The 22,332-nt window shown below is 39.7% G+C and overlaps 1 protein-coding gene and 1 pseudogene across 1 annotated transcript; both read right to left on the bottom strand.

Moving 5' to 3' along the window:
- Positions 1-10,316: 10,316 nt before the first annotated feature.
- Positions 10,317-11,746, bottom strand: LOC148014797 (vacuolar protein sorting-associated protein 26A-like). Its single transcript, XM_087666057.1, has 4 exons — positions 11,687-11,746; positions 11,555-11,610; positions 10,867-11,042; positions 10,317-10,548 (listed from the first exon to the last, which is right to left on the bottom strand). The coding sequence occupies exons 1-4, from the start codon at positions 11,744-11,746 to the stop codon at positions 10,379-10,381; spliced, it is 462 nt and encodes a 153-aa protein (XP_087522183.1). The 3' UTR covers positions 10,317-10,378.
- A 644-nt stretch (positions 11,747-12,390) lies between these two features.
- Positions 12,391-21,898, bottom strand: LOC148014796 (uncharacterized; annotated as a pseudogene).
- Between the last annotated feature and the right edge of the window lie 434 nt (positions 21,899-22,332).

Here is a 22,332-nt window from a genome sequence, read left to right as displayed (position 1 = left end):
AATCCAAACCAGTAGAAGGTGATTTGTTTATGACATGGACAGCTGTACTAGTTGCCTCAGCCCAAAAGCTCTGTGGTAGGCTTGTATGGCTAAGCATACTACGTACATGCTCCTGGAAGGTTCTATTCATCTGCTCAGCCAAACCATTCTGGGGGGGACGTAGGGGGCGGTCAACTGACGCTTAATACCCCTCTCATCACATAACTACTCAAAAGCACGTGAGACATACTCACCCCCATTCTCTATCCTTAGGCATTTGAGCCTAAACCCAGACTGGTTATCAACCAATGCAAGCCATCTCTGAAACTCAGCCAAGACATCCGATTTCAGCTTAATGGGATAAGCCCAAACTTTTCGTGAAACATCATCTATGAAAGTAACAAAATATTTTGCACCACACACCCATAGACTGACAAGGCATGGGCCCACAGACATTTGAATGTAGCAATGCCAAGGGCTCACTCATGCGTGGCCTACCTGACTTCTTATGCATAGACCTAGCCTGCCCGCCATAAAGACAATGCTCACATGAATCAAAACATGCATAATCAAGGGGCGGTAAGTACTGCAAACCAAAAAGCATTTTCATTCCCTTCAAAGCATATGGCCCAAACGGGCATGCCAAAGAGATACATGTGGGATAGAACCCACAGACAAAACATGATCAAGGGAAGAAGCAGATACAATCAAGGGATAGAGGCTACCAGCCTCGACACCTCTCGCAATCACAAGTCTGCCACGAGTGATCTTCCATGCAGAGTCTCCAAAACATACATGATAACCTGTGTCATCAAGCTGTCCAGCTGACAGGAGACTACGTGCCAAAGCAGGTACATGACGTATAGCCTGCATAACATTTTGCATCAACAGGCAACAAGGATGATTTTGTAACTCCCAATGTCTCTGCACACAAGCATATGATGCAATTTCTACAGTAACTTTTCACCGACCTGTAGAACAGTGGCTGCACAGCATAAAACTGAGCCTTTTCCTGAGTGCGTGCAGAAAACTTCCGCCTCCAAAACAGGCCCCGAAATGGTCTCAAATATACTGCCCTCTTACTTCACCGCGAAGGGCGTCTCAACCAGAACACCGCGAGCTTGGCTTGCTTTCTTGAGCTCCTTACCACAAACAAAGCTCTGATACCATGTCAAGATTGTGGGAGAGAAGGAAGGAGTCTCACTTGTAGCTTTCTTGCTTGCACAATGGGGAATACACACAAGGTGGAGGCTGAAAACAGTTTTTCTCTTCTTAGTTGTGTAAGCCAAAAGAACTCTCTTACAAAGAAATAGAAGAACCCTATATATGGGTCTCAAACCAAACTCAACTAACTAAGGTGGCATACTAACCAAGCCACTAACTAGAGTAGATAAGGATAGCTGTCATCTAGCTATTATTCATGGGCGGTGTACCAACCGCGTCTACAACTGACAAGTCGGTGACATAAATGCACAACGGTCACCCTGGCATATCACGAGTGGAGCTCGATATCTCAACACGTGGCCCATGGTAAAGCACATTGCATACCATTATCGATAAGTCCATTATCATGCATCTTAAATCTCCTAATTAGACTTTATAAAGTGTATGACCAATTTTTAGCCCTCTTAAGGAGTCGATGTAATGGTACCCATAAAAAAAGAAAAGTGCATAACATTACCATAATCATGGATATGTTATCGTTCCAATATATACACACACAGGTGGATTACATCTTGAGTAGACAAAAGCTATCCATTTGAGTAGACATACATCTCCATAAAGCTATCCATTTGAGTATACACCTCTTTCTCTTTCTTTCCCTCTCTCATTTCCTCCCCCTCTCTCTCCCTCTCCCTCTCTTTCTCTCTCATTTCCTCTCCCTCTCACAATATATCCTAACACTCTCCAAAAGCAAAAGGGAGAGGGAGAGAGAGAATGCACTCTCCCTCCCTCTCCCTCTCCCTCTCCCTCTCCCTCTCCCTCTCTTTCTCTTTCTCTCCCTCTCTCATTTCCTCCCCTTCCCTCTCCCTCTCTTTCTCTTTCTCTTTCTCTTTCTCTTTCTCTTTCTCTTTCTCTTTCTCTTTCTCTTTCTCTCCCTCCCTATCCCTCTTTTTCTCTCTCATTTCCTCTCCTAAACAAGCAAAAGAGAAAGTGATTTAAACCCTAAACAAGCAAAAGAAGGAGAGAGGGAGACTCACCGATAAGATATGGCGACTATGGGGTGGCTCCTCTTCGTGATGAAGGATCCTCCTCTCCTTCGTGAACAATGGCGGCGGCGGCGGCAAGCCTTCTTCCTCTCCCTCTCTCACGACGGTCGCTCTCGCTCTCAAAACACAAAACACAAAAAAGCAAAATATACCCGCACTCAGTTTCGGCCTGTTTTTTTTTCCCTGTGGAGTGTCGCTATTTGCATCACTATTTGCATATTTTGCGATGCAAATAGTGACGCCGGTACCCGCGTCGCTACCTGCTATCGCTATAGGCTTAAATCCTTGTAGTGAGAACTGTACCTACCAAGCTACTATAGAGCATTGTACTTGACTATCACTTTCATATGGAATGAATACAATATCATGATGATTCCTACTTTCACTTAGTTTCTTTGTCATTGTCAGTCCATTACACAAGATTGTTTTTATAAGTCCAAGCTTCCATCTCAGAGCCTAATTCACTTGTGTAACAATTGGTCTCTCTTGGTCTATGTCAACATGAGTCTTGTCTTCATCTTCCATCCTCCATAGCTCTTACCATACTTTAGCAAGAAAAGAGCATGAAGAAGAGGACCAAATGATAAATGCAAGCAAAGCGGTAGAGAATGGAGAGCAAAATATCTATGCTAAAAGAAAATCCAAAACTGAAGAAAACCACAATGGCCTATCGGTCCTTGACCCAAATTTTTACTAGACCTTTTTATTGTATATACTTGCCATTGATGCTCTTATCATAAGCTTGTAAACTCCTCATGTAGCCATGTATTACAGCCTCTGTACACTTTGTGAGTCCCCTTTTACAGCCTCTCAATGTCCACCATGTTTCTGGTACCCACACTTAGCCTTTTCTACGATAGCCTCTGGATGTTTACAATGTTTGTGGTGTGTCCACACTTTGCAGGTCGTGCTTACTAAAGCCTCTACACACTTTGTGCCTTTTTCTAGTTGTGATTGAGGAGGGGTGTTGAGAATCTGGCAATCACATCCATTTGTATGCCTCTTTGTATGGAGCAGTAGGCAAGGAAATCAGAAGTAGTCTAGGAAGAGGTCATGAATCCCATAAGCACAGCGGTGCAGAATGGTAGCTACCCAACTACTATAAAGCATTGTACTTGACTATCACTTTCATATGGAATGAATACAATATCATGATGCTTTATGCTTTCACTTAGTGTCTTTGTCATTGTCAGTCCATTACACAAGATTGTCTTTATGAGTCCAAGCTTCCATCTTGGAACCTAATTCACTTGTGTAATAGTTGGTCTCTCTTTGTCTATTTCAACATAAGTCTTGTCATCATCTTCCATCCTCCATAGGTCTTTCCATGCTCTAGCAAGCAAAGACCATGAAGAAGAGGACCAAATGATCAATGCAAGGAAATCGGTAGAGAATGAAGACCAAAATATCTATGCTAAAACTCTAAAAGTACACAGGTGCAACAAATGTAGATATGAAAAGCATGGATCAATGCTACTAGATAATATTGGACAGCATGAAGGAATATGCAATAGACTAAAAACAATCAAGGTAATGTAGGCAACTCTTGTTATAGCAAAATTTAGTAGTTGTAATGATGTAGTAGGTTGTACAAATTGATAGCAAACAAAATGTAGACTACAAAGGATGGCGACATGCTAAAAATCAGTCATGCCAATAGTGGAAAGAAAGCTGAATACATACATTAACTGATGGATAATAGACTTGAATCAAGATATCCACCAAAAAAGGGGTGCAGATTTAGTTATGGACAATGGGGCACTAAGATAAAGAGGATGTTGAAGCTAAGAAAAGTCAAACAAGGAGTTCCTAAGTAGAGGTGGTCAAGTCTTATCTTAAGGAATGTGAGAAGTAGGAAAAACATGTTGATGTCCATGAAGATAAGGAAGATGGATAAACACTAGTTTTGTGGTGAGAAGGGCAAAGGTTTGCTCAGCAAAATCAATGAAAGCACCTTGGTGGGTAACCCTTATAATAAGTTTTACATGGTAAGAAAATTTTGGAATAAAGTTGCCATCTCTTTCTAGAATAGGAACATAGAGAGCTCTTTCATGCATCTCAATTGAGTCTCACTTGAGCATCTTGACAAGGCATTCCCAAGGATGGATGCTAAAGTGTAGACATCCAATTATACAGGAGGATGAGGGACCTAGTAGCCAAGATTACTTCACAACAAAGACTAACAATGACATGGTAGCAAGAAGCATGGCCTCAAATATATGGATAGAGAAGTTTCTTTCCATGGAAAATAAGAAGAAAGGTCCTGAGAAGGAGGAAAGCCAAGATGCCATCTGTACTCAACATATGAGTGCATGACAAAGCTAAATATACAATAATAAATGCAAAAGGCCTCAATGATAGTATTAAGAGGATCCTTTTTTGAAAATGGGACTTGGATGCAATTCTAGTCCAAGAGCATAAGGTACACAAATGGGGTAGCTCTAAACAAATGCATTGGGAGGATGTTTGCTTATTTTGAGCAGAAAAAGATGGTGAGCCTAGTTGGTTCACCACTATGGAATCCAATCATAATCTAATCTACATCTTCAATGGTATAGAAGGAAGGATCCTATCTATCTCCATGGATTGGGAAGATTCTAGAATCACTCTTATTAATATTTATGAGCACAACAATAGTAAAAGAATAAGAGATTCATGGGATGAGTTGGGCAATACTCCATAGAGCATTGGATTTCTTGAGGGATACTTTAATGATGTAGTAGATTTGGGAGATACATCCTCTTCTTCTTTCTTGATGTCCGGGGATGAACTAGAATTTTGGCACTCAACATGCAGTAAACTAGAGCTACTGAATATGAAATATTTCTTACAATTAGGTTTCCCCCTCATGTACAACTTATTTAGTCATCTTGGAAAACACTAGTAGCAGTTGGATTTCACATATACAATAAAGGGAGTGGTCACAAAATTGGAACAAGACATTTTTGCTAATATTTTAGATCCATGGGAAAACTTCAATTCCATGATCCAACATTATGCATCCCTTCAAATGGCATAACTATGGAATGCGTAAAGGAATAACCTCAATTGGGACAACAAAATCTTTGAGGGGTTAGCAAGTAAAGTGACCAATAATCAACTAATGGGTGATGAGGTGGCCCTATTAAATTTGGCCCAACTCGTTAGGCATAGAAGACATATCAAAGAACTAGAGAAATTCTATCTCCTCTTTATAAGAGGATGGGAAATGCATATTGGTCAGAGTGAAATCATAAGGTAGTGCAAGTCACATTTTGAGGAACTCTATAAAGATAAAAGGAGATCTTGATTAGGGGCATTTGACTCATTCTTGAAGTAGGTGGATAGAGTTATCATTGAGAGAGATAATTTAAGTCTAGTTAAACCTTTTGACTAGGAGGAGCTACTCTTGGCACTCAATAATCTTGGTAGGAAAAGATCAATGGAGCCAATGGTACGACTATGGGATGCATTTTATATCTCTAGTATTTTGGCCTTTAGGTAGGCAACCTCATCAATTATTACTATAGCCTAGGTCATCTTTCCCCTCTTGGACCAAGAGTATAATTAGTCTAATTCCAAAACAAAAATAATGTTTGAAAATCTCCCATTGGAGGCGAATTGCATTCACGAGTGTTATTTACAAAGTCTTTGCAAAAGCCATGGCCGATAGATCCCCATCATTCAAAGTATAAATCCATCAATGCAGCTTCATGAAGGGTAGTTCTATTCTAAACAATGTGCTAAATACCATAGTGGCTATGAAAAGAGGTAGTCCTATTTTTGTATAGCTAGAGTAGTCAAACATTTTTTGTGATGTTTGACTATTGGTCAAGCAACCAACTACAACACTATTTTTACCACAAAGACATGTCGATCAATTTTGGCCTAGGCTAGCTATATTTTTCTTGCACTCCCACTTGTAGCATATCACATTCTGTTTGTAGATTTAGCACATGCTGTCTTCAGTCTTCTTTCACCCCACTAGTGTTGCCATGGTCATCCTCTTGATGTTATGTCCTCACCGATGACTTGGGTTGTATGCAAGGAGGGAATGATCATTCCACCATTATATCAACATTCAAAGTTAGTGTAGATCTATCACTCCATTCTTCTCTTTTCTTGCTATATCTCTCTCTTCTCTTCCCTCTTTGTGTTCATGATTCTCTTCCATTGTGCACACTCACACCTTTTGGATTTCTATAGTAATATGGTTGGTTTTCCATTCAATTTGCATAACTTGATGGCTCCATGTTAAGCTCAAAATCTTGAAAGTTTTTGTCTTCCTAGTAATTTGTTTCTACCTCCATTAATAACTACAAAACTACAACTAAAAACAAACTTTTCTAAATCCCATCCCATTATATGAACATATTCGTACTGTAATACTTAACTGATTACAATTTATCTATGGTGCACTTTATAGATAGCACTATGTCGTCCATCACTAGAGATGGGTTTTTCATAGTGCTATGGAGACTAGTGCCTAGGTAGGGCTTGAATGTGAGAAGGTCAATGATGATATCTACATGATACTCTTCTCAAAGATGCACTAGTTGCTACCATTGAGAGGTTGTCCACCTTGATACTACTATACCATCTAAGAGAGGACACCTCAAGAGACCCTCCATAGCTAAGAGGTAAGCTTTTTTTAAAAAAGTAATACTGGAAATGGGCTTAGGGTATGTTGCATTCAATTTTCATTCTTATCTATGAGTACTTGCTAACAATAAAACCAATGTAATCACAAAACAGATGTTATAGCAAATGGATGGAAGGCGTAAGTTGTCACAATTGTTTTGAAAATTAATCATTTTAGTTACATATAATAATTATTTCTAATATTATTTTCAAATCTTGGCACAATGCCCATGCAAGTTATAATAAATTTTGCCATGAAGAAAAACCCATAGCTTGGCAAGGATACAATCACTAGCTTTCATTCACTTCCGCAACAATCAGTGCACTCTAAATGTAAATGCATAAACCTATAAAGCCCAAACCAAGCCCGAATAGGAGAGACGGGCATCCAAATAATTTAAATCCTAATTGAATTCCATATATAAAAGGCAAAAGTGAATGGATAATCTCATTTTTGTGGTATGAAAACTTTAGAGCATGCTTCTCCTTCTTTCTTCTACTATACCTTCTTATATTTCATCTTGAAAGTGAGGGAGAGTGAGAGTGTAAAAGCGAGGAAGAGAGTGAGGGACTTGAGAGACGAATCTTCTTCCTTGCATGCACTCTTTTCTTCTTCCCCTTCTTCTTGGGTGAAAGGTGGATTGGAGAAAAGGTTGGGTTGCTTCTCTTCTTCTTCATGTTTCCTCTCGTGGATTGAGTGCTTACAAATCAAAACATGAGCTATAGAGTAGAGGAGGATTGTGGAGCCACCAACAAGCTTTCATTTCTATGGGATCAAGGAGAAGATAAGGCAATGAGTTCACTACACCCTTGTTGATTTTTTTGGTATTGCTTTCATGTGGTTAGAGAGAAGAATGGTTGGATCAATGAGTTCAAGAGATGTATCCACTATGTGAGAGATATCCATTGCCGAATGGGATGAAGTGCTTAAAACAATAAGTATTCCATCAAGTCTAGTAATCCATCTTGTAAAAGCTTTGATATTTTGGTTCTATTTCCGAGACACAATGAAATTACCCATGATGGCATACATTCTCTCCATCATGCATAAAAGAAGAAGCAAGACTTTGAAATGAAATAGAAGGATGTACTCCGAAACGAATTAGGATTGGAGCTTGAAATGAGTGTGAGATAGGGTAGAATGGATGGAATAGGAGAGATTAGATGGATTTTTGTTTTTAAAGTTTTGATTTAGAGTGAAGTAGGGAGTTGAAATCAACCTTAGGAAGAAACTGTAATTTTTTTTATAAAAAACCTTTGGTCTTTGTTTTGTATCCTATGGGATTGGTAAGGGCTTGCTTGTGAGTTGGAAGTAAGGGGTTTGAGAAGCTAGGGATTTACGAGAATAAGTTAGTGGTATGATCATGAAAAAATCTTATGTGACATCAGAAGTTTTTATGCAAGGAGGATCAAGCTAGTGAGAAAGCGGATCACAGTTTTCAAAAGCAAGTCTAGGTTTTAATTAAGAGGTGAAGAAAGAGGAAGGCTGCTTTCTCAAATAAGCATGCTCTTACAATCCCTCTTCCTGAATCTTGCAAGTCTGCATATCTTGAAGTCATCTTCTATATCTCATCCAATACCTTAAGGATAATTGCAGCGTCGAATCCTCCTCATTCTGATTCATCGTAATCTTTGCCACAAATTCTTCAACCTCTCTCTTGATTACTTTAACATGTTCCAATTGCTCTTGCACGTCCTGATACTTTAGCTTTACCTCTAGCACCTCTTATTGTAACTCTTTCTTCTCGTGCACTAATCTCCATATCCTCTAAATTTAAAAACCCTTTCTAGATTTCATATGGTCTCTACACTATAGTTACCAAACCAAGATGTTATATTAGCTCAAGCTTTGATACCTCTTAGCATGTAAAGAGCCACTATAGATGAGTGAGGCATCTCTATAAAATAGTGTTTGGGATGTTTAGAGATATGGTGTTTCATGCCTCATATGTCCACAAGTGATCACAAATCTCAAAAACACATGATCTGTTGCTATACCAATTTGTCTCTTAGATACTTTAAAGTTTTAGATATTTGGTATCAATGCTGGTAAGCCTATGTAAGTAGTTCATACTACTTACCCCTTTGTGATTTCAACATTGGAGTGCGTGACCTTAGCCATAATGGTAGTCCATTAAAGATGATTAGTGTGTGTGCAGTTCATAGGGCAACAAATGTGTCACATAGGTGCTCGCTTCTTTGTTCTCGACTCTCATGCATAGATCTACTTCATCTATGTCAACCTCTTTAAGCATTGCATTATCATGCATGTATAAGTCACTTGGCCTACATTTGCAAATGTGTGCATTTGAATTTCCCACTAACAATATGTCCTCCAATGCTCACATATCTCATAATGACCTCATAAAGTATATCAAAAGGCAATTCATCTCATGTTGCTAATGTCAAGTTTGTGGTAAGCATGAATATATCTCATACTCTCCCTATATATATTCTAATCCATAAGTATTGTGTATCGTGATCTCTTCATTACTTGCACTAGCCCTTGATCTTCTTAGTATAACATGGTTACACTTCCAAAACCCCTAGTGCTTATCAATTTTCTAGCTATTGGACGAAATGAACCCTCCCACATATATCTCTACACATATGATAATCTACTATCTTTACAATGGTGTATTTCTATGTATATGCTTTTAATCACCATTTAAGCATAGAACTTTATTATACTTCTATATGTACACCCTTAGTATCTCATGTGGACCATTTGTTAGTAATAATGACCCATCCTTGTATACAATCCATTTTCCCTCTTTGTGAGCCTCCAATACTTTGGGCATGTGTTCTTTGCAATACACTATTTGTGCTAGGGTAAGTTGCCTCATTCAAATAATTCTTCTTATATTTGAAAACTATCCGATAGAGAGGAAAACCTTTTTCTTTTCTACATCCCCAAAGCAAAGGATTACATCAAACCACATGACTGCATTACCCTCATCACAGTATCCAGTGCATAACCGTTGTATTCAGAGTTTCAGGTGCGACTACTGCATTCCTTGTCACATCAGATTTACACTAAGTTTATACAATGCATTCACTGAAGCAGCAGGTTCTACTCTATGAGTGTATACCACTGCATTCACAGGTGTGATCTAGGTTTTCAGCAGTCAGAAGCTTGGCATCCTAGGTTATTTATATTTCTGCATTTACTGTGTTTACAAGCACCAGCAGTAACAGGTCTTGTGTAGTGCAGGTATCCCATGTCACATGCAGGCATCCAGAGCTCACGATCAGACCAGCGTCTTTTAGCAGTCCCACATCAGACCATTCACGTCAGCAAACCATGTCACACCATTTGAAAGAGTCATGATTCGTGAGACAGCTAGGTGTCAAACCATTCACATCAATCTGTTCATGAGACCATTCATCAGGTGTCAGAGACCATTTGTCAGCATATGCCAGAGAGAGAGAGAGCCCTTGCGTGTGTTTGCGTGCATTACTTATTAATTCAGGCAATGGCTACATACTCAGAGGAAGGAATAGCTCTACACAAAAATTCCCATTTGGAAAACCGCCAGATTATGAAATGTATAGATAAGAAGAGTATCTCAATCCTTTCTGTACATTGTGATCTCCTGCTGTTTGAAATAGCGTCTGTCTTCTTCATCCACCAAAACCAAATTCAAGTAGTATTTCACACTGAACTTGTTGTTTACATTTCGATATGTCGGTGTGAGATCATATGGGGTTAAGAACAACCGAATAGGTATTGACTCACCTGTTCATTTCAGACAGATGAAATCATAAGCTTATGAAGCCAAATGTGAAAGAGAAACTTGGAGAAAATTTTGCTAAACAGCTCAAAGTTCACAACAACCACACTTTGCTTCATTCTGCCAAGCACTGCAAAGCCTTTTATATAAATACTCATGGGCATCATTCTGTATCATCTTTGTAACTAGTTAATAGAGGAAAGACAGCTTCCCTTTCCCTGCTCTTTTCTTTCAGTAAACTCAAGCAAACATATTAAAAGAACAGCAGGTTGTCTTATCCCCTCTATTTAGGTAGATATACAGGAGATGAATTTTAAACTCACCACGTACTGGTGCACCATCCATCAGCTCAAATTTTGCCAGTGTCTCTGTCTCCAGATACAAGTTTGGGCCTGATCCAGTCGATTCACGACGTCTAATTTCAAGTTCCATGTGCTTGATTTTGATGCGGACAAGCAAGAAATATATCTTGCCAATCACCACATCATTCAGATGATACCTATACGCAACTTAAAGATCAGATGGCATTTCATGTGGATGAAAGAGCTATTAAATCAGCCTCCATAAAACTTGAAGTTATCCTCAGATGATACCTACACGTAACTTAAAGATCAGATGGCACTTCATGTGGTTAAAAGAGGTATTAAATCAGCATCCATAAAACTTCGAGTTATCCTCAGAAGGATTTTAAAGATCAGAAGGCATTTCATGTGGGTGAAAAAGTATTGATTCAGCCTCATAAAACTTGAAGTTATCCTCAGATGATACCTACACGTAACTTAAAGATCAGATGGCACTTCATGTGGTTAAAAGAGGTATTAAATCAGCATCCATAAAACTTAAGAGTTATCCTCAGAAGGATTTTAAAGACCAGTAGGCATTTCGTGTGGATGAAAAAGTATTGATTCAGTCTCATAAAACTTTAAGTTATCCACTTAATAATCTTTAACATCTGAATTGGAAGACTACAAGATCCTGAATTTCCCAAAACCATGGCAGTGTGCCACCTACTTGCTTTTGTTGTATTCAAACTCAATGTGTAGACAATCTTCAATGCCAACCTCCATCTGTAATGGAAAGACATTTGTCAAGAACATAACTGTTTTTGCCAAGAAACAATAAATTCACCAGTAACAGCTTTACCTTGATGCTGTTGTTTATTTCTGGAGGAGGTGAAACATTATGTACCTGTCCAGTCTGCATGTCAGCTCCAGAAGAAAATCTCTCTTTTTTTTTCTCGTAAAAGGTAATTGTATTAATTACGAAAAAAATACAAGATTACTTGATTACAAGATACATGATGACACTAAGCCATCATGTGAAGAGGTTCCAGTACTACGAGTTACAAAGTCATGGCAAAGACGCGGAGGAAATTGCCATATGCCAGGGACGTAAGTCCTCCCTAGAGAGCATGTCAGAATGCTGGAGAAGATCTAGCTGCCAATACAAGAGGCCCTTAAGCCTAGCAATATGCCGCTGAACATTATAGGCAGAATCAAAAAGAAAAGCATTCTGAATGGTCCAGTTATGCATCGAAGAAAGTGATACACGAGCTTCATATGTGGCTGTGCTAGAGTGGGGTATTTGGGCTACCCAAAAATCTCTCTCTCTCTCTTTGTAACACATTTCTCAAGCTAGCTTATCATCTTAGATTTACATTTTAGCAGGGTGAGAGACTTGAGTTCCCCATCTCAATTGCGATAACCTGGGCTATAAGGAAAAAGAACAAAAACTCTGATAAGATTTCTGCAACATTAGTTTTTTCTTACTTGTGGGAGATCCAGATGATAGATACTATTTTTTCCCGAACAATCTATGATGTGAACAGACGACTTTTTAATAAAAGTTCAGTGAAGACCAGGTTGTTGATTTTCTTGTTTAAGCTTCTGCACTCTTGCATCAAAATACTTCAGCTGGAATCACAGAATGGTGTCATCCCTTCCTGTGAACAATCTAACACGAGAGGCATGTCCTTTGAGAGAGAGAAAGAGAGTTGGCCAAGTTGTTGCAGATCGGATCTCAAACCTGCTCCCCAAGATCAACAGCTCTTCCTGGGTGACTGCAGCAACCTCATTGTCTCATACATAATCATCCCACTTTGTATGAGCTTGAGCTGCCCCCCAACCATATAAGAATTATTATTCTATGTAGTGTGATGCTATGATATGGGTACACCTGAATGCAAACTTCAACTATATACTTTCAGACTACTTGCCAAAGATTATAAGGCCACCCTGTGAACTGAGCTTGATGTTTCCGTCCTACCTTCATGACTTGCCGCCCTCTGTTCACTAAGATTTTTTGATGAATCTGCCACTTGTCCAGAATAGCATCAGCTAGCGCCTGAGATCAGGATCACTCCTGGTACAGCTGCCGCTCTGCTCGATGCCTCTTCCCCAAAATCTCTTCCCTTTCTTCTGTACTCCTTATAGTGGCGAGTAATTGTCTGTCAGGCCCCGTTTCCCTGTATCATGCTACATGCTTTGCAGAGATGATTCCGTGATCATCCAGGCACTTTCCTCCTTTGGATTCGTCCGATTAGTGGGAGTGCCACTCTTGGGCACACCATGCTGCAACTACTACTACTGCTCTAGCTGCTTCGTATTAATTACGAAAAAAAGGTACCCTGTCTCTCTCTCTCTCTCTCTCTCACGAGACCACCCAAGAATGGGATAGGGAGAATCTTGCTCCACAGTTTGAACAAGATTTCATCCTGGAGACCAATGTTTTACAAGCATAGTCAAGCAGGGTTGTCCCTCTCGTAGATTTGGGAGACTCCATCATTATCCCAAAAGGCACATAAGCAAAGGTCATGTACATGGATATGACAGAGAAGATGGTGGTGGTGAAGCAGCCTAAGTTCCTGTAAGGGATGAAAGTGTGGATAGTAGATGAGTTGATCCCACCCCAGCTCAAAACTCGGCCAACAGAATTAGCCAAAGTCAGAGATACATGAAGAAATGGCAAGTGAGTAGTGTATTGGGGACGAAAAGCGGTCATTAGGGATTTCTGCACTCCACTTACCCAGAAGTAAATGTATCTTCTAGTGGAATTTAGCTATCCTCTATATTTGTAATCAAACTTGATGCTGTAATTAAAGCTCTTATGAGTCATAAGATCTCAGAGGTTATTCCATTCTATTTTTCTTTCTTTTCTTTCTTCTTATGTGCCTTCATGGCACTAATACCTGAAGTGAAATGTAATGAATTATCTGATTCATCCTATAGGTCAAATTTGGCCTCCAACTGTTTGTGATGTACAGAACCAGAGCTTGCTGTGTGGAGAATCTGAGTCACATGAAATTTTGACCATCAAAGCAAAATGTCAGCTAAGGGCTCCCAGTGTAATTTTTTGTTATAGAGGAAACTTTATGCTTACCCTCTATTAGGATGGATGAATGCACCACTCACTATGGTAGTAGATCTTGTTGAACAGGGTAAAGTGCAAACATAATAGAAAGTTGCCTAGAGTCTCTAGACTAGAGATTAAAGGACACTAAAACATCATTAAAGAACACAAGATTCATTAAAGTTTCTAGCTCAGCAAAAAGGATGGTTTAGGGGGGACAATGAGCATCAGCCCTGGCCGATAAAACCTCTATTTAAGAAGTGCACAAGTTCATGGTTTTGGCCATGCTCAAGGATTTGTACCCTTTAGGGGAAGAGCACAATAAGGATGCAGTTGCAACTCTCTTATGGAAGCGGATTGGTTTGCATTGCTTCAAAGGAACCCCGGAGCAGGTTCATAACACAAAGGTAAGTTTGAGGGAGGGCTGATACATGGTAGATGAGTTTAAATGAGTCGGGTGAGTCATTGTAACACTCAAACAAAGTTTAAGACTGTCTTGTTCAAAGGATCTCTCCCGTAAAATCAAATAGATGAGAATTGGGACACTCAAAATAGCTGAAGGAGTATCATTTAACCAATGTATCTCAAACAATATGGATAACAATTTGGAGGGTTGCAATGCTTTTTTTCTCATCTCCAAGATCATCCATGGAGGTGCACTGCCTTTGTCATACCATAGCCGTAATACAAAAGCTTTTACTCAAGCTTTATTGGCTTAATCACTTTATTAATCTCCTTCTTAACCTCCTTTTTAATCCTCATTTTACATATTGGGCAACCTGATATTTTTTCCCCTCATTGATGCCCAACTCTTATAATCCAAGTTGCCATCTTGCTGCCTATTCACACCAGCCCAGCCATGTTCAGAATACATTTTTCCAGGTACTTTATCTTTCTATCTATTCAGAAATGAGGATGCTGTAACTAGGAAAGTTTTAGCCCTTAATAAGATCTATAATTTCTAGTGCCTACGACTTTTGCAAATCTTAATATTTCATGGGATATTTTCTAAGAAAGTGAGCTACCCATATTTCACAGCAATAGTCTTTCAGCAAACTTTGGGCCCTATTTTGGTAACCTTAACTTCAAAACTAGCAATCCATAATTAGGAGATGATTTATAAAATTTTTCATTAGCTATTAACCCTCTAAGTATGAACTTGAACTGATTCAATACCTAAAAAGTTATTTGTCTCCAAAGTAGGCTTCCAAGCTGACCCAAACTTGGTTAAATTTCCAAGTTCAAACCTGTATAGAGGCCTAACTTCTTAGGAAAAGTAAATTTCAATCCATTTTGAATTTGAAAATATTATAAAAAGTAACATTGTAGCTTGTAAAAGATCTTGAACTTGTATTAGAGGTATTTTACCCAATTATCAATATATTTTAAGAAGTATAATTACGGAAAGGTAGCTTGTAAGTAAAATTCTGTCATTCTGGGCATAAATCAGGGTCCTGGCCAACCTGAGGCACATTTTTGTGCATACTTAAGCTGAGAGTGAGCTATCCATCATAAGTGCATGTATTGTAGTACCTTTTGTCAGCTAAAACTTTCCAATTTTGACTCAGACTTAATCCGGAATAGTAAGATAGATGTTTAAAATAGGCTACTGAAGCTAGTATCCAGACTTATTTACTGTATTCCCAGTTTAAGATATTTTTGTCTCAAGCAAAGAAATATTCTATGAATGACACCTCAGAGAAAATCCCCTTGAGATAGAAATACAAAGTAGAAAGGACCTATAGCAACTAAGTACGCCATTAATACAATGGTTGTGTGAGAAACCAATCTAGTGGCCTGTAGTGCTAAACCCCTAGGAGGGGCTAGGTGAACACGGTGCTGGAATCTGATGTCTACATGAAAGCATCTTTCCTCTCAGAACCACCCTGCAACCTCTCCCTTCTCTTGTGGAGAGTATGGATGATCTTTGCTAAATCCTTGAAAGAAACTCTGCAATGAAAACATATTGGAGGTCAATAGTATAGCTGTACCTTGCAGTCCAATTGTACCAAGCAATAATACTAGCAGTAGGCTCCCATCTATGACAATGTCCCTAAGACCATTGTGCTGTCAAGTAATCGAGAGTGGGGATTCTGCTCAAATATTTGCCAATGATGAGAAAAGAGTGGTTCCCTTGAAAATCCTTGTATCCGCATGCTGGGCCTTTGTCTATGACCCAAGCTACTAACTATTGAACCTAGGGTTGATTACCTTGACTATAGGAGTAAATTGACATAGACTAAGACTATAAATTTTAAAAATAGATAATTAGTTTGATGATATTCAAAAGAGTATTTAATTACAGATTGCATATCATCAATTGCAGTGCAGAATTGTAAAGCCTACTTAAAGTTGTATCTATTTTAGCTAGTTATTGTATGCATTTGTATCAGTTTAAGTATCTATTTGTTATCATATATATTTCTATCACAAACTGTTAGTACTTCATATAAGTACGATCAATCTATTTCTTTATCTAATAACCTCAGAATATTAGGAAATAATTTTAAATTTTCCACTCAGATTTAATATGTTTATTCTCAAAATCTGCTATCCCTCATCTAGAAATGCTTTGTGAAATTTCATGAGCTAATATTTTGTAATTTTGGTATTGGGTCAATTCTTAACATTAGAAACTTATTTTAAATGAGTAGGCCTCTGAACTTGATTTTCACACAGCCAAATTTCATAATCCAAGCTTCATTAATGGCCCTATTCATGCATTTTGCCACACCACTTTGTGCAGGATGGTGCAGTGAGCTCCATCTTGCCCCACACACTTCATAGAACCTTTTAAATTTGTGAGAGACATTTTCTCCACCTACTTAAGCACAGTTTACTTCATCCTTTTATACGCTAACTTCCTGCACATCCAAAATTTGATTCTCCACCCTTCTTAAAGGAAATCATTTCAAGTTTACACCCAAAGATGCCTTACTACAGAGACCACTTCATGAAGACTACCATGGATGTCATCATTGAGAGACCTGGATACCTAGATGTATACATGTCACATGAGAGGTGGGTAGCCATTGGCCAGCTTTGAGTATCCTCCCACTAGCTCAAGATTGAGACTGGGAGAGCAGCCCAAATCCCTAGAGCTGAGCGGATTTGCAGATTATGCCATGAGGAGGTGGAGAGCAAGAAGCACTACATTTGCAAATGCAAAGCCTATACTGCAGTTGGAGCTAGGTACCCCTTGCTATCTGGAGGAGACACCTCCCTCAAACTAGTCATGGAATCCCCACACAAGCACCACTTGGGCTAGTTCCTAGTCAAGATTCAAAGGCTCCACACATCACTACTACAGGTTGGCACTATACAGAGCGGGGGATATCAGTTATAGCTCACCGATTTCTTCTAGATAGTGACCACACACACACACCACCCAAATAGAGAGGGGTGACAGTCCAGACTCCACAAAGCTGAGGAGATCATAGTAGCATGCCGCCCGTAGATATAGGGGTACTAGACACAGATGATACATCAGAGAGAGATGAGGGAGATCCACCAATGACATGAGCAATAGATAATAGAGTCAAGGGCACAGTCTAGATGCTATCGTCATACTATTTCATTCGAGATGTATGATTTCTCTATCCACCGAACCTGATTGGATGAAACTATATATGGGGATATTATTCAGCCACACAGTTAGACATATACTATCTCATCCTCCCATTGTATCCCTATATGAGCACTATTTTGTTTTGTACATCACCTAAGTTTATTTTCACAGTATATGATTGACTATCTTTTAGCACGTCACACTTTGATATTTAGTGACGACCAACATTGTACAAGGTGTTGGAGAGCGCGGGTAGCGGAAGCGTGAAGATTTGCAGCAGGGGAAATGTACAGGTGAGTGAGAGTGAGAGTGACGAGCTTATTTAGGTGTACCAACAATGTGTTGGTACACAAAGAATAAAATGTATGCCCATAAGGGTGCATTCACATGTACAACATAACAATACACGTGTAAAATACACAGAGGTGAATAAAGGACCTTTACATCCCAACAACCTCCCACTTAAAGGTCTGAAGTGAACCTTTAACCAACTCCCACTAGTTGTATGCAATGCTCATGCTGAGCCTTGCCTAGACTTTTAGTGAGAACATCTGCAGGGTTGTCCTATGTTTTGATCTTGGTCAATGTGATTAGACCATCCTCTAGAATCTGTCTGATAAAGTGATATCGCACATCAATATGCTTTGTGTGTGAATGATACATGGCATTTTTAGCCAGATACACAGCACTCTGGCTATCACATCCCAACACTGGAGTACTTATAGACATGCCGAGATCCTCCGCAAGTCTGCTCAACCATATAGCTTCCTTAGAAGCTTCAGTAGCTGATATGTATTCAGCTTCAGTAGTACTCAGTGCTACGATGTTCTACAACCTGGAGCACCAAGAGACCGCCCCTCCAGCAACTGTAAAGACATACCCGCTAGTGGACCTGCGAGTGTCTAAGTCACCTGCCATGTCTTCATCACAATAACCCTACAGATTAAGTGTACCCTGCCCATAGCAAATACATTTTCTGTGTACCCTTTAGATATCTAAGAATACACTTAACAGCCTCCCAATGTGGTTTGCCAGGATTTAACATAAACCTGCTGACAACTCCCACTGCATGAGCAATATCTGGACGAGTAGCCACCATAGCATACATAAGAGAACCACAAGCTGATGCATAAGGGACTCCCTTCATAGCATTGGCTTCCATGTCATCTTTTGGGCTGTTGGCCTTACTAAGCTTAAGGTATGGAGATAAGGGTACTCCGAGAGGCTTAGCTTCAGCCATGTTAAATCTGTCCAATACCTTTTCAATGTACTTTTCTTGAGATAAGAACAACAATTTCTGCGTTCTATCCCTACGAATCCTCATGCCCAATTTCTGCGTTCTATCCCTACGTATCCTCATGCCCAATTTCTACGTTCTATCCCTACGAATCCTCATGCCCAATATATGCTCTGCATTCCCCAAATCTTTCATGGAAAAAGCTGATTTCAGCTAATCTTTGAGAGCATCCAAGCTAGTCTTTCTCTTCCCAGCTAGCAACATATCATCCACATACAAAACAAGTATGATAGGGCTGCCATCTGTATCCTTTTGCATATACAAACAATGATCTGCATGGCTGCGTGTAAACCCATGAGAGAGCATAAAAGTGTCAAACTTTTTGTACCACTACCGTGGTGCTTGTTTCAGCCCATATAAGCTACGTTTTAGTTTACACACCAACTGCTCTTTTCCAGGAACTACAAAACCCTCCGGCTGTTTCATGTAGATCTCCTCATCAATGTCACCATGCAGAAAAGCTGTTTTCACATCCATTCGGTACAGCTCTAAATCCAATACAGAAGTGAGAGCAAAAAGCACACGTAGTGTAGTCATCTTCACGACAGGTGAAAAGACCTCCTGGAAGTCAATCCCTTCCTTCTGTGCATACCCTTTGGCAACCAATCTTGCCTTGTACTTGGGTTTCCCATCAACTGTCTTTACTTTGTAAACCCATTTGTTTGGAAGACGCTTTCTTCCTTTGGGCAACGACACAAGATCCCAAGTATCATTAGCATACAGAGATTTAATCTCTTCCTGCATAGCTAGCTCCCACTTATTGTTGAATTTGCATGACTTGGCCTCTTTATATGTCAGAGGCTCACCCTCATCAGTAAGCATCACATAATGCAAAGAGGAGTCATACCTATGTGGCTACCTTCTTAGGCGTGTAGACCTGCGTATCCAATGATCTACATTCTCAGGAATCGGATCTACATCTGGAGGCATGTTATTTTCAGCATTTATTGGCTGCTGTAAGCCATTTTCAGCATGCCGTTCATGCTATACAGAACCTTCATTTTCATTTCCAGCACCTGTGTTTTCATAATCAGCAAGTCTATCTTGCTGTCGATGACCTCCCTGTGCTTCTATTTGCTGTCCATCATCATCTGGCTCAAAGATAACCGGCTGATCATTAGTTTCAGCCTGTGGTACAGCACCATGAGGCTCATCATATGAAGTAATAGGTGGCTGCAAATTCTGAAATTTGACCTTTTTCATGTCTTCATCAGAGGCTAAAGTACTTTTCAGCAACTTTGCCTCATTAAATACAGCATTATGACTGCGAACAATTTTCTTAGACTGAGGTAGCCACACTCTATAGCCAAATTCACCCTCATCACCATAGCCCATGAAAATATTCGATGGATTTCGGGTCAAGTTTATTCCTCAGCTCATTTCTAACATGCACAAAAGCATCACAGCCAAATATTCGTAAATGGTCATATGAGGCCGATTTGCCAGACCAAACCTCCTCAGGGATGCCATTATTTAAGGACCTGTTTGGAGAGCGGTTGCAAATGTGAACCGCGGTTTTAAGTGCCTCTCCCCAAAATTCATGAGGGAGATTAGTAGTGGACAGCATGCACCGCACTCTCTCACATAGGGTCCTATTGTATATTTCAGCCACACCATTTGAAGAAGGGCTGTAAGAGGCTGTAAGCTCCCTCTTGATTCCATGCAAGTCACAAAAGGACTTAAATTCATTAGATGTGAACTCACCCCCATTATCAGTTCTCAAGCATTTTAGCTTTCTACCTGTCTGAGTGGTCACAAATGCATGAAAAGTTTTAAAAATAGTAAACACTTCACTTTTCTTTTTCAACAAATAAACCCAAATCTTCCTGGAACAATCATCAATAAAAGAGGCAAAGTATGCAGCACCACCCAACGATTTCACAGGCATGCTACATACATCAGAATGCACTAAGTCCAAGACATTTGACTTGCGGGAGACACCAGAGTAAAAGGAATTTTTCATTTGCTTTCCAAACTGACAGTCATTACAAAAATCAAGTTTAGAGCCTTTTCCATCAACCCTCTTCAAAGAGGTAAGGACATCAAGTCCTTTCTGGCTCATATGGCCTAATCTCTTATGGCATAACTCCAAATGACAGCCAATTTCAGCAACTGCAAGAAACTTGCCATTCAAAGCTTTACAATGCAGACAATACAAAGTGACATTCTTGGTTCCTTTAGCAATTAGCATGGAACCCCTTTTTAATTTCCACAAACCACCACCAAACAGTGTGGTGTAACCATGCAAGTCAAGCTGTCCAACAGATAGTAAACTCTTCTTGATGCCAAACACATATCTAACATCTTTCAACACAAGTTCTTGCCCATTATCCAAAGACAAGTGTATGGTGCCAATCCCATCAATGCTGCAAGCATGATTATTTCCAAGGTAAACCTCGCCATAACAGCCTGCATCAAAAGTAGCAAAGCACTCCAAGCATGGAGTCACATGGAAAGAGGCACCAGAGTCTACAATCCAAGTTTGAGTGACACCATCATCAACTGACAAAAGTGCATCAATCACATCAGCCTTGGTGATCTGCATATCCTACATGTGACATACAAGGGCATCATAATCCACTGCACATAATACATCAGCCTCTGCATCCGAGAGCTCCTCTATGACAACATTGGAGGCCACATTGGCCTTTTCCTTGCCTTTGCCTGCCTCAGATGCATCTGTCTTTTCCTCTTTCTTCTTTTTGTCTCCTGCATTCTTCTTTCTCTCTTGTTTCTTCTTATAGTACCTGCAATCAGGCTTCTTGTGGCCCTTCCGACCACACTAATAGCATGTAACATCACTCTTTTCTTTTCCTTTGCTCTTGCTCCTGCTTCTCTGTCTAGCATTTGCATTTTTCTTTTCAGCCCTGCCTCTAACATTATAAGCTGAGTTGTTGCCTTCTCTACTAGACTTACGTCTAATTTCTTCATTCAAGATTGAACCCCTCACACCATCATATGTGAGATTGGGGTTATTACTGAGAGAAACAACCAAAGTCTCCCAAGAGTCAGGCAATGTCATGATCAAAAAGATCGCCCTCAACTTATCATCAAAATCCAAATTAGCATCCTTGAGCTGATTTAAAATACCAGTAAAAGCACTCAAGTGCTCAGCTGCAGACTTGGACTCATCTAGCTGCATATTCACCAACTTGCGCATTAAATGCACCTGATTAACGGGTGTGGTGATCTCATAGGTAGTCTTCAACTTCTCCCATATTGCATGACCAATGTCTAAACCCTTAATGTCTGTCAAAATGTCATCAGTGACACCCATCTTTATATAAGCCACAGCCTTTTTATTGACTTTGGCCCAATCTGCCTCGGACATTTGTGCTGGTTTATCCTTCTGCAAAGCATCCTCACAATCCTTTAAGAACAATATGCCCTGCATACGATCTTTCCAAAGATCAAAACCCTGACCATCAAACCTTTTGATTTCCATCAAACTCTTAATGTCAGAACTGGAAGAAGTTGCAGCCATTTTTATCACAAACACAAGTGTAAGTGAACTATTCTGCAAGAGCACAAGCTGAACTAGCAAATACACTACTGTTCTTGCCCAACCAGCAATAA

This window comes from Lygodium microphyllum, chromosome 24, assembly GCF_053477565.2.
Source record: "Lygodium microphyllum isolate KBCC chromosome 24, Lygodium_microphyllum_v1.1.10, whole genome shotgun sequence".
Taxonomy (NCBI): Eukaryota; Viridiplantae; Streptophyta; class Polypodiopsida; order Schizaeales; family Lygodiaceae; genus Lygodium; species Lygodium microphyllum.
This window is presented reverse-complemented; position numbering and strand designations above follow the sequence as displayed.